Raw genomic sequence first — 14,511 nt, forward strand, 5'->3', positions numbered from 1 at the left:
TCGATCTGAGTTCTTGTTGCCAGTTGAGTGTCTACTGCCCCCCTGATCTGAGCCTAATTCTGTTAGTACAGTACAGGGACCAGTGTCAGGTGGCTGAACCTACTGAGTCATGCTTGCATTGTATGAAACCAGCCATGTGGAATCTGACCACAAATGTATTTGACCTTCATGACAAAAACTTATGTTTTTAAGGCACTGACAGACGGTCCTGGTTACAGAATGTCATTTCACCTTTGTAACCTCAATGCAGATTCATCTGAGGCAGATGGTGACTATTTTGTGTGAACTGGACAGTTGCATGTGCCCATAGCACCAAACTGTCCCTGTTATAGAGTCACTGTGTGGACTAAAATGCTGCTATGGTGTTCTGTAGGGAATGGATGGTGTACGGTTAGACTGTTGATACTGAGCTTTTCTCCCCGACAATCAGCATGGTTCCAAACCTGGAAGTGCTTGTTGCTGACGTTTTTTTCTTAGTGTGACATCTGGGACACATAGAACACTACAGCACGGTACAGGCCCTTCGGCCCACTATGTTGTGCTGACGTTTTATCCTGCTCTAAGATCTATCTAACCCTTCCCTCCCATGTAGCCTCCCACTTTTCTATCATTCATGCATCTAAGAGTCTCTTAAATGTCCCTAGTGTATCTGCCCCCACAACCTCTGCTGGCAGTGCATTCCACGCACCCACCATTCTGTGTAAAAAAAACTTACCCCGACGTCCCCCTTATATTTTCCTCCAATCACCTTAAAATTATGTCCCCTCGTGTTAGCCATTGTCGCCCTGGGAAAAAGTCTTTGTCCACTTGATCCATGCCTCTTATCATCTTGTACACCTCTATCAAGTCACCTCTCATCCTCCTCTCCAAAAAGAAATGCCCTAGCTCGCTCAACCTATTCTCATAAGACATGCTCTCCAATCCAGGCAGCATCCTGGTAAATCTCCTCTGCACCCTCTCTGAAGCTTCCACATCCTTCCTATAATGAGGCGACCAGAACTGAACACAATACTCCAAGTGTGGTTTAACCAGGGTTCTGTGGAGCTGCAACATCACCTCGCGGCTCTTAACCTCAATACCCCCGACTAATGAAGGCCAACACACCATACACCTTCTTAACAACCTTATCGACCTGCGCGGCAACCTTGAGGGATCTATGAACATGGACCCGAAGATCCCTCTGTTCCTCCACACTGCTAACAGTCCTGCCATTAGCCTTGTATTCTGCCTTCAAATTCGATCTCCCGAAGTGTATCACTTCACACTTATCCGGGTTGAACTCCATCTGCCACTTCTCAGCCCAGGTCTGCATTCTGTCAATATCCTGTTGTAATCTACAGCAACCTTCTACACTATCCACAACACCACCAACCTTTGTATCATCAGCAAACTTACTAACCCATCTTCCACGTCCTCATCCAAGTCATTTATAATAATCACAAAGAGCAGGGGTCCCAGAACAGATCCCTGCGGAACACTGCCACCACCTCCATCTACCACCACCCTCTGTCTTCTATGGGCGAGCCAATTCTGAATCCTGGTTCCCTGGATCCCATGCCTCCTGACTTCCATGAGGAACTTTATCAAACGCCTTACTAAAATCCATGTACACCACATCCACTGCTCTACCTTCATCAATGTGCTTTGTCACATCCTCAAAGAATTCAATCAGGCTCGTGAGGCATGACCTGCCCCTCAAAGCCATGCTGACTATCACTGATCAGCCTATGCTTCTCCAAATGCCCATAAATTCTGTCTCTAAGAACCTTCTCCAGTAATTTGCCCACCACTAAAGTAAGACTCACTGGTCTGTAATTCCCAGGGTTATCCCTACTCCCTTTCTTAAACAAAGAAACAACATTTGCCACGCTCCAATCATCTGGCAGTACTCCTGAGGCCAGTGAGGACGCAAAAATCATCGTCAAGAGCGCAGTAATCTCTTCCCTTGCTTCCCGTAATAACCTTGGGTATATCCCATCCGGCCCCGGTGACTTATCTATCCAAAAGTTTTTCAAAAGTTCCAGCACATCCTCTTTCTTCACGTTGAAATGCCCTAGTGTATCAGCCTGTCATACACCATCCTTACAAACGTCAAGGTCTCTCTCACTGGTGAATACTGAAGCAAAGTATTCATTAAGGACCTCCCCTACCTCTTCCGACTCCAGGCGCATGTTTCTGCTTTTATTCCTGATTGGTCCTACCCTCACTCTAGTCACCCTCTTAGTCTTCACATACGTGTAGAATGCTTTGGGATTTTCCTTGATCCTACTCGCCAAGGACTTCTCATGACCCCTTCTAGCTCTCCTAAGTCCACTCTTAAACTCCCTCCTGGCTGCCTTTGTAACTCTCCAGAGCCCTGTCTGATCCATGCTTTCTAAGCCTCAGGTAAGCTGCTTTCTTCTTCTTGACAAGATATTCTACATCTCTTGTCAACCACAGTTCCTTCACTCTATCATCCTTACCCTGCCTCAGTGGGGCAAACCTATCCAGAGCCCCATGCAAGTATTCCTTAAACAACCTCCACATTTCCGCTGTGCACTTCCCCAAGAACATCTGTTCCCAATTTACGCTCCCAAGTTCCTGCCTAATAGCATCATAATTTCCCCTCCCCCAGTTAAATACTTTCCCATATCGCCTGCTCCTATCCCTCTCCAAGGCTCTGGTAAAGGTCAAGGGGTTATGGTCACTATCTCCAAAATGCTCTCCCACCGAGAGATCTGAAACCTGATCAAGCTCATTGCCTAGTACTAGGTCCAGTATGGCCTCTCCTCTAGTCGGCCTGTCCACATACTGTGTCAGGAGTCCTTCCTGGACACACCGAACAAACTCCGTCCCATCTATCCCCTTTACACTAAGGAGGTGCCAATCAATATCAGGGAAGTTGAAATCACCCATGACAACAACCCTGTTATTTTTGCATCTCTCCAAAATCCGCCTCCCGATCTGCTCCTCAGCGTCTCTGCTGCTAGTGGGGGGGTCTGTAGAATACTCCCAATAGAGTGATCGCTCCCTTCCTGTTTCTGACTTCCACCCACACTGACTCAGTGGACGATTCCTCCAGGACATCCTCCCTTTCTACAGCTGTGACACTGTCCCTGATCAGTAAAGCCACTCCCCCACCTCTTTTACCTCCGTCCCTGTCCCTTTTGAAACATATAAACCTGGAATATCCAGCAGCCGTTCCTGCCCTTGCGACAGTCTCTGTAATGGCCACCACGTCATAGTTCCACGTACTTACCCACGCTCTAAGTTCATCAGCCTTTTTCCTGATGCTTGTCGCATTAAAGTAGACATACTTCAGCGCATCCAACTGACTGCAGTTTTGCCCCTTCAACTGCATATCCTTCCTCACAGTCTTTCTACACTCTGCATCTACTTGTACAGTAAATGAACCAACCTCTGACCTATCACTCTGGTTCCCATCCCCCTGCCACTATTTTATTATTATTACAAATTATTGTTTTGAAACAATTCCATCCAATGAGCTTATCTGCTTGATAAGTTGATCCAATACTTACCGCCTCACTATATTGTTAAACATTGCCATTCTTTAAAAAACATTTTTGGTTTTTCAACTTATTCCATGATTTTATTATCCCTTTAGTGATGGTGTACTGCCTGATTCCTTCCTTGGTCTGGCAACGTGAATCCCTAATATTGAACAAGCTTGAATGTTTCACCACGAAATGTTGTGCACCAAGCATTACCACCTTCTCCCCTCAACCATTTCTAGTTTCATATAATTGACCCGTACCCTCAAAGACTCTCAGTTTACACCTCTAAAGGGATTCAGGTTTCCTGTTTCTTTTTCCTTCTGATCATTACACAAAAAATAAAACATGACATGATGCAGGCACATTGGAGTATTTCCTTTGCTCATATTCTCACTTTAATGCAAATAGGTGACCCCTTAAGATATCTACCATCAACTGTCTGGTTCGGACTACTTAGAAAAATGAAATGGGAAAGATAACACGACCAAAGTGATGATACATTGCAAATGTTTTGGTAGAGAAACTACTTTTTAATGGAGCTTGATAGCTTGCTTGTATTTCGTCGATGTTTGAATTTTGCCATTAGTGACCAACAGCTTCCGACCTCCTCTACAGTTTTTGAGTCCATAGAGGCCACGGTGAAAGCGATCCGCAGGGAGAAAATGTTCGTGGAGGAGGTGAAAACAGGTCAAGATTGTGGTGTGTTGCTGGATGCCACGTGCTTCTACGCTGAGCAAGGTGGACAGATTTATGACGAGGGCTACTTGATAAAAGAAGATGACAGCAGTGAAGACGTAAGGGATTTTAACTTAATGTTTCTACTTTTAGTGAGAGTTCCCCTGGGCAGCTAAACCATCTCCGTCTCACCCCAAACGCAACAGTTCTATTTCCCATGTTCTTTTGAACAATATTTAGTACTCCATTTAGCCTTAAGATTTGTGTAGACCCACTGTCACAAATATCCTCTAGTTTCCCAAATGATGTGGAGGCAACCCCTGTTGCATTGCATGCCACTGACCAAGGCTAGGAACATCTAAGCAGTACTGGGGGCATCATAGTTTGATTCTATCCATGAAATGCAGGAGTCAAATGAGCATTTAGGAGCAGGACCCCGAGCTAATGTGTTTTCCCCATCCCAAGGGCATGACTGTTGAAGTCAGCCATAGCTAGATAGGATATGGATACTGATGGAGAAGTGAACTTGTAACTCTCTAACCTCGCCATGTTTATCTTGAGGACATGAATTACTGGCGTGGTCCAACATAGCTGTCATCCTCTGCTACTGTGAGCTGGGGCGACACACACAAAATGCTGGAGGAACTCAGCAGGTCAGGCAGCATCTGTGGAGGGTCGAGACCCTTCATCAGGACGGGAAAGGAAGAGGGCAGAAGCCGGAATAAGAAGGTGGGGGGAGGGGGAGGAGCGCACGCAGGCAGGGGAGAGGTGAGTCCGGGTGAGAGGGGGGAAGGTAGGTGGGTGGGGGAGGGGGGATGAAAGGGAGTGATGAAAAAGCTGAGAGGTGATGGGTAGAAGAGGCAAAGGGCCGAAGGAGGAGGAATCTGGTCGGAGAGGACAATAGACCATTGAATGAAGGGAAGGAGATGGGGACTAGATGAGCATGTCATGAGAGTGGGGCAGGGGTGTTGCTCCAGCATCTGCAGAATCTACTGTGAGCTGGGGGCATGTTTGAACCTTGATGTAGAATTATAGCAGACTTTTGATCCATAGGATCCTTACCAAAGTGCGCGCACACAATGCCATTAACCTTGATGTCCAAGCTTTTTCATTTTACTTTGCATTCATGGGTATGAAAGCCGTCTATACTACTAAATTCAGTTCTTCGTAATTCCTTCCACAGAAAACTGAATTCACAGTGAAAAATGTACAGGTACGAGGCGGTTATATCCTACACATCGGAACAGTTTATGGACAACTGAAAGTTGGAGATAAAGTTCATCTCTACATTGATGAGGTAATACCCTTTTGGTGTTTAAAATCTCGTTACCATTCCCCATTTTGTGGCCCCTTCCCATACAATTACTGGGATACAGTATCTGACCTTTTGCCTCCTTGCTACTTGTCCTTCAGGGACCCCAAACCCTCCCAGATGAACCCAAGATTTCTACTTCCAGTTTACTATACTGCATACTCTGTTGGGAAGCCAAATGCAAATTGAGTGATCACCTTGACAAATATTTCCATTCACTCTCAGGGTGACTCTGAGATTCCTGTCACTATTCTGCCTGACCTCGTCCTTGGCCTCGCCAATCTGACTTGCAGCTGTATCTCATTGGTGGAAGTGGCCACGAGACAGTGCTTATGGAGGCAAAGTCCTGTCGTCATACCAAGGACATCTTCCATCCTGTTTGTGGCACTGAGATTGTACTGAATGAGATATACAAGGAATACATCTGGCAGTTCCATGAGGGTCTGTGGACACTCACCAGCAGCAGAAATGTATGCCGCCACAATCCGTAACCTCGTGGCCCAGCAGATCCCTCACTGTACCATTACTGTCAAACTAGGCGATGAAGCTGCATCACACGTGCTAGACAGCAAAAGAAGCTTATAGACAGGACTAATTGTTCTGACAACCAGCCAATCTGAACAAAGCTCTGCAGTGCTGCATGCTAGGGACTTTGGTGTTGGACTGACCGATTTGCCAGTCTGTTGAACGTAATTCCTATCAATATCCCAAGAACCCTAATTCACTTTATTTGGACGTTGCACAGTTTTCCAGTGAACCCAGTGATTTTAAAGGGAACCGGTGAATTTAAAGGGAAATATCACCTGTTGATTTATCGACCTCAGACATGAACTCTTTCTCTCTTTCTTCCTAAAGGTTACCTGGCTTGCTGAGTATTTCCAGCATCGTTTTGCTTTGTATTTCTGATTTCCAACATATGCAGTATTTTGATTTTGGACTTAAAATCTCATAATTTGATATGTGACTCAAGTTCTAACATATTAACTGTGACTGATTTTTATTTTGTAATTAGGGGTGTGTATTGTGGCATGAAAATATTTTTATGATCCCTGTCATTTAAAATCCTTTGTATTTATAATTTGTTTCGCACCAGGCCAAGAGACGAACTGTCATGAGCAACCACACCAGCACCCACATGCTGAACTTTGCCCTGCGGTCTGTGCTGGGTGAGGCTGACCAGCGGGGCTCTCTGGTGGCACCGGACAGGCTGCGCTTTGATTTCACAGCCAAAGGAGCAATGAGCACGCAGGACATCAAAAGATCTGAAGAGATAACAAACAAAATGATTCAGGATGCCAAGGTAAAGCTCACCAATTTGATTTTAAATATATTTTCCAGTTTTTAACTCTTCAAATTTAAAACTCAGATGCGTAGAAATTTCCCTTTCATCAGGTAGAGGATCTCTGGAATCCTGTACTCCAGAGAGTTGTGGAGGCTGGACCACTTAGCAGTTAGCGTAATGCTCTACAGCGCCAGCGACCCAGGTTCAATTCTGGCTGCTGTCTGTAAGGAGTTTGTACGTTCTCCCTGCATGTCTGCGTGGGTTTCCTCCGGGTGCTCCGGTTTCCTCCCACATTCCAAAGACGTACGGGTTAGGAAGTTGTGGACGTGTTATTTTGGTGCCGGAAGCGTGGCGTCACTTGCGGGCTGCCCCCAGCACACTCTACACAAAAGATGCATTTCACTGTGTGCTTCCATGTACATGTGACCATCTTGTTACAAGTATTTAAGGTGGAGGTAGATTGATTTTTGAAAGACTGGAAAACTGAGGGTTATGGGGAACTGGCACAGAAGAGGAGCTGAGGTCAGCACAGATCAGCCATGATCATACTGAATGGCGGGCAGGTTGAGGGGTGTGGTGGTGGGAGAACAGTGGGGATTGATTCTGAGCTGCCTAGTTTTGTTTTATGTTTGTCTCTGTGAACCAGGTATAGTCACGTAAGCAGTCATGACATGAACCATGGCGTGGCTGCACATGTTGGCTTCAGTGAGTCTCTCCTATGTTATTTTCTGGGGGAGGTGAAGTACTGACTTGGCTTCAAATCCAGGCACGTGGGTTGAAGGGCTTTACTATCTTGAGAGTGTAAAGGTCCCATATCAAATAGGTGAGTTATCTCAGTTGTACAATATGCAGTTACCATTAACTGTTAGCCTTGTTGATAATTAATGTGAGAAATAGCACAATAGTGGGAGCAGGTACACTGATATTGGAAAGCAGATAGAGTGAACTTGAAACAATATCCATCTATTCTCCAAAGGCTGAGGAGCTCATTCTAACTGCTATAGGAGACCTAGAGACCCTCCTCCTAAACAATACCTGACCCACGGGACCCATTTCCTGAAGTGAAGGTTCCAAATCCCACCACCAGCACCCCTCACTTTAAGTTGCAAAGTTATTTTTCTTTATTCTGAAACTCCATGTAAAGAGTACAAGAAGGGAAATGAAAATTTATTGCAGTTGTAGACAGGATCTGTAACAACTTTACGTATTTCCTTCCAGCCAATTTATGCCTTGAATGCTCCCCTTGTTGCTGCTAAAGCTATTCAGGGCCTTCGCGCTGTATTTGACGAGACGTACCCTGACCCTGTGCGAGTGGTGTCCGTGGGAATTCCAGTGGAAGATATGCTAGCTGACCCATCAGGACCAGCGGGGTCTGTCACTTCAGTGGAATTTTGTGGTGGAACGTGAGTGCATTGCCTCAATCCGAAAACAAGGGGGTTACATATAGCTTGGAAAATAAGGAAGAACTGTTCAAGTTTTTTATTAAAACTATGCCCCATTGGTATATTTGCCAGTTCAGTAAAGAGCGCAAAGTATTACTGGGAAGCATTGTCCAGAGAAAAGGCCACAACAGAGGGGGAGTTGATTTAGTGATGAAAAGCCACTGGTAGGAACATGGGAACAGGGATAAGCCCTTTGAAACTGGACTGGAACCTCATTAAACGAGTTCTAACCGATCGTCGACCTAATGTTTGAATTGTGCCCATTGTATCCAAGTCATTCATATATATCATCAAAAGCAGTTGTCTCAGCACCAGCCCTGGAAAATATTACGGTTTATCCCTTGTGCTGAAAATTTCAATTGAATGACTCCTTGAAAATCTAAATTTCAGGGAATTTAGCCATGGTTTAAGAAATCTCAATGTGTTCATTTTGTTCCAGGCATCTGCAGAACTCGCACCACGCTGGCCCTTTTGTGATTGTTTCAGAAGAAGCTATTGCTAAAGGCATCAGGAGAATAGTCGCAGTCACGGGATCTGAGGCTCAGAAGGTTGGTGATTGTGCTTAATAAATTTTAATTCCTTCAGAGGAAAAGAATTTGGGTTTCTTTGTAGTTGGATTCTTTTTAGATTATGTTTTTCATCTGACCAATTTTTAAAGAAAATGTTTTTCAACTCGCTTTTGGTTTTGCTGAAATTAGCCCTCATTTTTTGATGAGGATCATTTGTTCTGTTAGTAGCCTAGTTTTGAATGCACTGGTGTAATAACGAGCTATTCCAATCAGTTCAGTGACTCCGGACAGGTTGAATAAGCTGCTCAGTTGGAGCATGTATGATGGATGCTGCACTTGGGCTCGGCACTTGTTCCTGATCACACCTCTGCTGGAAAATCTCCTTGGGTTTAGTTGAGGGCAGTATTATGATCAACAGTGATGCATGTACTGGTGGGCTTCTGTTCTTCATAGAATTACAAGTCAGCAGAAGACAAAGAATTACTAAATGTTTGAAATGCTGGATGTTCCACCTTGTGATAAGTTGTACAAATCCTTGCGATAAGACACAAAGTTCAAGCAGTCTTTCTGTACATGCTGTTCCTTGTATCTTTTCATAAAACGCTCAGAATTCCTGTTTCTCTTGTGAATGCTGCCTCTTTTCGTGTTATTTCTAGCATGCTACTCCATGCATGTTCTAGCATACGTGTTCTTTGCATGTTCTGCTGGCTCTCCTGGTGTTTTACATAGTCTGTTTCATGCCTTAGCTTTGTTCAAAGTGCCTCTCGTAAATGGTCTCACTCACACGGTCTCTTTTACCCCACGGTGGAAAGAAAATTGCCGCGTGACTGTGCAGGTTTTCGGCCTGTTTTTGACCTTTCTCCCCTCCCACCTCTCATTTTATTCACTCCCTCTCCCCAATTTTTGTTGTTGCTCTGGCTCTAAGTGCCAGCTTGCTATCACTCAGTGCAGTTGTACCAGTTAAGATGTTGGAAGTAGTAAGAATTCCAAGGATTTTGTGATTTTAATGCCATTATCTTGTTGTAGGCTCTCAGAAAGGCAGATGCTCTCCAGAAGTCTCTTACCGCACTAGAGTCAACGGTCCAAGTCCAAACCGCTCCCAGTAAGGAGATCCAGAAAGAAATTGCTGACCTTACAGAGGTAAATCAAAAATGTGGCATCAAGCATGCTCATTTATTTTAAAACCATTCAAATCTAGAGGTCCGAGCAGATTTATAAAAAAAAGTGTATTGGTGAAAACTTGTGTTACTGACTGCACACTTTCAGAATGATTAACACTGAAATGGCTCCCTGCACAGGATGGAGAGTTCACAATGGTTTGACTGGGTGTGGTCGATCTGTGGAATCTTAATGGAGTAGGTAGAAGTGGCTGATAATCTTTCTCATTTATGCTCATCTTTGGGAGTATTTGTTTCAGCTTTGGTACATAAAACTTGTTCAGTATCATGAACATCAACAACAATATGTAACATTGCACTGAAGGTGACTTACATCAGCATGCAGCTTTAATAAAGCCATGGGATGATGCAGTAACCAAGGACTGAACTGGGTCAAGAAGCAATTTGCCAAGACTGGAATGAGTTTCCAGACTCTGAGAACTCTTACTCTTAAGTAACCAATTTTGGTCAAATGGGTCTAGTGGAGGCTAGAATGAAAACTAAGCCTTCAGAAGAAGTGAAAATCCAAAAACTGCAGATGCTGCAAATCTGAAATAAAGACAAAATGCTAGAAATACTCGGCAGGTCAGGCAGCGACTGAGGAGAGAAATGGTCAATATTTGGGGCTAATGACCTTTTGTCAGAACTAAGAAGTGAGAGGGAAACGGGTTTAATGTTGCAGGGAAAACGGAGAGGGGAAGAGAGAATCCAAGGGAAGGTCTGTGACAAGGTAGAAGATGAGACTGTTGATGAAAAGTTTTTGATGCGAGTTGGGGATGGTGTTTATGTGCTGAATTGGCTGCCTTGGGTTTTGTTATCGGGTGAGGTATATTGAGTGGTCAATACACTAGCACCCGCTTTGTTGTTGCAAACAATTTCAATTACCCTTCCTGCTTGTTTTCTTAAATCTGTTATTTGCTGTAGAACTGAAGCCAACAAGATAACAAACATTTACCCTAACAAAATAATGGTCCAGATCTTACCAGCATTCATGGTCATTATAACTACAGTGCAGGCTTAAAAGCAGATGTAGCTGTCAGCGATGGCCTGCTCTAGTATCATCTGAAGTTAATGGTCTGTTGAGAACTTGATTTTCAAACTATTCACTGAGGTTGAAGGGCAGTGGGGGTGGGGTCCTGAAAGTCTTTGCTGCATGAGAAATTGTTACTGAGCAGCCACATCCTCCGTCCTGTACTGTATCCATTAATTAGCACGTCTGTCTTTCCCAATTACCCTAAAAGTACCTCATTTTCTTTATGTGGATTGTAATTCCCACAGAAATTTAAAAAATGGTGGCCCATAAATGCCATTGTGCAATGCAGTATTAATGTATCCTAAAAATCGGTTTTCTGATTAAATTCTATCGCTGAACCAGTCTGGATATTTACTCTATTCCAAAGCCCGTAACTTTGCTTTCGTACTTGTGCGCAGCTGTGCCTGGAAGTGTGCCAGGGCTTCACCCACTCGCAAGGCCCGTAATACAGGCCACTGGTGCAGAAGTGGATCTTCACCACGTACACAAAGCCTACTTCGGCAAAACTTATAGGGACCGGTGCAGGGAGCTGGCTGCATTTAGCTGCTCTTTAACTTAAAAAGAAAACTTTCCCCTGAAGTGTAGGTTGTCCTTGTAGTCCCCCCACCATCACGCATCTCAGACCATGCTCCCCTCTGTCCCACAAATGCTCTGACCTCAGCCTACATCCCTGAACCCACCCCCATCTCCATCAAAACTACTGGCCAGTGGACAACTGTCCCTTCTACACCATTGCCCAAAAGGAATTTCTACTCAAATGGATTTTAACACATTTTCTACATAAAGTAATGATGTCTCAAGCCTCTCTGTTCTGTTGTTCATTAGTTGGAAAGTATTTTTCCCTCTAGCTTGATGACAGCACTGTTGCTGGCAGCCGAGGTTTTCTGATGCCAGATAGTAACCAGATTTAGGAAAAGGGGAATTTAATCCTTGACTACTGTCTGGCACTGCACTACCCTTGACAAAATGGTTCAAGTTTGAAAACAAGAGGATGCCCTTGTACTGCTGGTGTCAATGAGTAGGTTCCCACAAGACACCAAGAATTTATGCTTGGGTGATGTTTTGGAGAGTTTCCAGTGTCTGTGCATCTATAATCCAACAAAAAACATCCATTCGGTGGAGAAAATTGGAAAAGTACATAAAGAAATAACTCTACCACGGAAATAGTACTCACGACAAAATGATTGGTCTTTTAGCGCAGTGTTTTTCCATCCCTTGCAATATTAAGTCTTTGCCATTAATAATATTTTCTTGTCGGTTTAATTACAGATGATTGGCACTGCAGTCATCCCCCAGTGGCAGAAGGATGAACTGAGAGACAAGCTGAAGTCATTAAAGAAAATTATGGATGACCTCGACAGAGCCAGTAAAGCAGAGCTGCTGAAGAAGGTAATCAAATTCGTGATGGGTTATGAGTTACTGCTCCTCTGAACATAACTACTTCACTCCCAAGATTCCTGTTTTGTAAATAGATGCTGTTGTTTTTGCTCGTAAATCTTAATAGGATCATTGGCCTTCGCTCGGGAAGACCGGTGCTTCATAGTCTGTACTGATGGGTTTCATGTCTTGGGAGGGAAGCGTCAATGAATCTGTGCATGAACCTGCCTGGTTCTTGCAAGTGAATTACATCACCTCTATTTCCATGGAGTGACTGACATCAGTTGATTTAACTCTTCCAAATGATGAAGGGAATCCATTTAAAGCATAAAGAAACTTCAGGATTAGAAAGCTTTAACCCCCTTTTCATGGATCAGCTCCACATATCCTCCCTTCCAGCTGTACACCCAGTTATTACCTGAGCCTGCTTACATTTGCATTTTTATAATTAATTATTTTAGAAATCTACTCCAATGTGGGTGAAGAGTTTCCTCTTGAGCTGGAAATAGTTATCTGGGCTTTCATTTAAGCACAGAGCTATGTGATAGATTCCTTGTTGGAGCTACCTGTTCTTCCTATGAAAAGCTCCAGGTAAATGTAAAAGATCCTATAATATTAAGTCTTCAGAACAACATCATTCCCTCAGCCAACTTCATCGAAAACTGTTCCTTCACCTTGTTCGTTGCAGGATCTTATGTGTGGATTTGCTTTATTTACCAACCCAACAGGATAGGAGGCATTTTATGATATTTAAAGGTAGTTGGAAGAGTTGTTATAAATTTATCTCCATTTCCATTCCTTCTCTGCGCGTCCTTTAATGCTTATGTCCTGGTAGTTGAACGCTGCCAAAGTGAACAGTTGCCTGGATTAGCTTCGTACAGAAAAGTGAACAGAATAATATTGTTGTTGGCTTCATTGACAGGTACGGGAGAAGACCAAGCAGTTCATAGACACTAATCCAAACCAGCCTTTGGTGGTAATGGAGATGGAACCAGGGGCACCGGCAAAGGTGAGATCTTTTCTGAACGGTGACACCAGCTGTGTTTAATTGTTGGACAGTACTGGGCCTGACCATGTGTTGTTTTCACCAGGCGCTGAACGAATCTCTGAAGCTGTTTAAGACTCACTCTCCACAGACTGCAGCAATGTTGTTTGCTGTGGATAGGGATGCAGGAACTATCACGTGCTTGTGCCAAGTGCCCCAGGTAAAGTCGGATATTTGGTTGTTACCAATTCCTGTGACCACACAAGCAGTCTTTCTGTTAGGGGAACTTGTGGGTAAGGGTACTCGATTGTGTATATATTTTTCTATAATAAATTTAGGTCAAGCAATTTCAAATGTTGGTCTAAGTTGGGATGTATAGTAGATATCTGGAACAGGTGACAGGTTGGATTCTGACCAGAAGGTTCAGATGGTTTATATATAGTTTGCATCAATGTCCTGTGCTTGGCACTTTCAAACGGTCTATGTGCAGTACCCAACGTGCCCATAGAACAAGAATTGGGGAATGAGCTACAGGCTGGAATCTGACTGAGAAACTTAAATAGTTAATATATATGGTATCAGGGTCTGATTTACAGGCTGGAGCCTAATAAAGGGGCTTATGATGTGGGAGTGGTCTGATGGTGCGAACTGTGAGAATACACTGTAACGTATATTCAGTCTGCCTGAGATTTCAGTTTACAGAACTGAGTAAAACCAAAGCCATGTATGAATGAATACCGACACCAAGCAAGAGCTCAGGACTGGAACAGCTCACGTTCTGGAGTGTTACAGTGCTAAAGGGTGACAGTTGTGCCACTTATTGTTTAAGTAAAGCAGTGGTACCTGGGGGTGGAGTGTGATTATCTGTCTGTGGCTGAACGTGCAGGCTGCTGGGTGTTATGAATTGGTACAGGATGAGTACATTCTGATGCCTCTAACAATGATTCATTGAGGCCAAACAGTGAGTCTCAGCAGACTGTTCCACCATTAAGTATGTCACCTTCAGGCTCAAACTTGCCTGTCTGTCCTGCACACTTCAGAGTGGCGACCATTAACCAGAGACTGGATCTCCAGTTGTGTTCTCCATCCTGTAACCATGGGGAGGCATTCGGTGCACCCCACCTACTTGTCCTGGGTGAGACACCTAGGTTGGCATAGCCGAATATTGAACTGGTGTCCTTTCACTGTGCATGTGTCTGAAACCTAGAGCTGACCCATTGCGGGGGAAGCATTGCCTGAAAGTCC

The 14,511-nt window shown here is 44.2% G+C and overlaps 1 protein-coding gene across 2 annotated transcripts in view; it reads left to right on the top strand.

The window, feature by feature from the left end:
* Window positions 1–14,511, top strand: part of aars1 (alanyl-tRNA synthetase 1) — a 42,877-nt gene that overhangs the window by 25,774 nt on the left and 2,592 nt on the right. For both annotated transcript variants that reach the window (XM_052028163.1, XM_052028164.1), the window contains exons 12-20: window positions 4,110–4,288; window positions 5,353–5,466; window positions 6,575–6,781; window positions 7,982–8,166; window positions 8,645–8,753; window positions 9,741–9,854; window positions 12,174–12,293; window positions 13,204–13,290; window positions 13,373–13,486. In XM_052028163.1, coding sequence (XP_051884123.1) covers window positions 4,110–4,288; window positions 5,353–5,466; window positions 6,575–6,781; window positions 7,982–8,166; window positions 8,645–8,753; window positions 9,741–9,854; window positions 12,174–12,293; window positions 13,204–13,290; window positions 13,373–13,486 — 1,229 coding nt within the window. The remainder of the gene's footprint in view (window positions 1–4,109; window positions 4,289–5,352; window positions 5,467–6,574; window positions 6,782–7,981; window positions 8,167–8,644; window positions 8,754–9,740; window positions 9,855–12,173; window positions 12,294–13,203; window positions 13,291–13,372; window positions 13,487–14,511) is intronic.

The sequence above is a fragment of the Pristis pectinata genome, chromosome 13 (genome assembly GCF_009764475.1).
Source record: "Pristis pectinata isolate sPriPec2 chromosome 13, sPriPec2.1.pri, whole genome shotgun sequence".
In the NCBI taxonomy this organism is placed as follows: Eukaryota; Metazoa; Chordata; class Chondrichthyes; order Rhinopristiformes; family Pristidae; genus Pristis; species Pristis pectinata.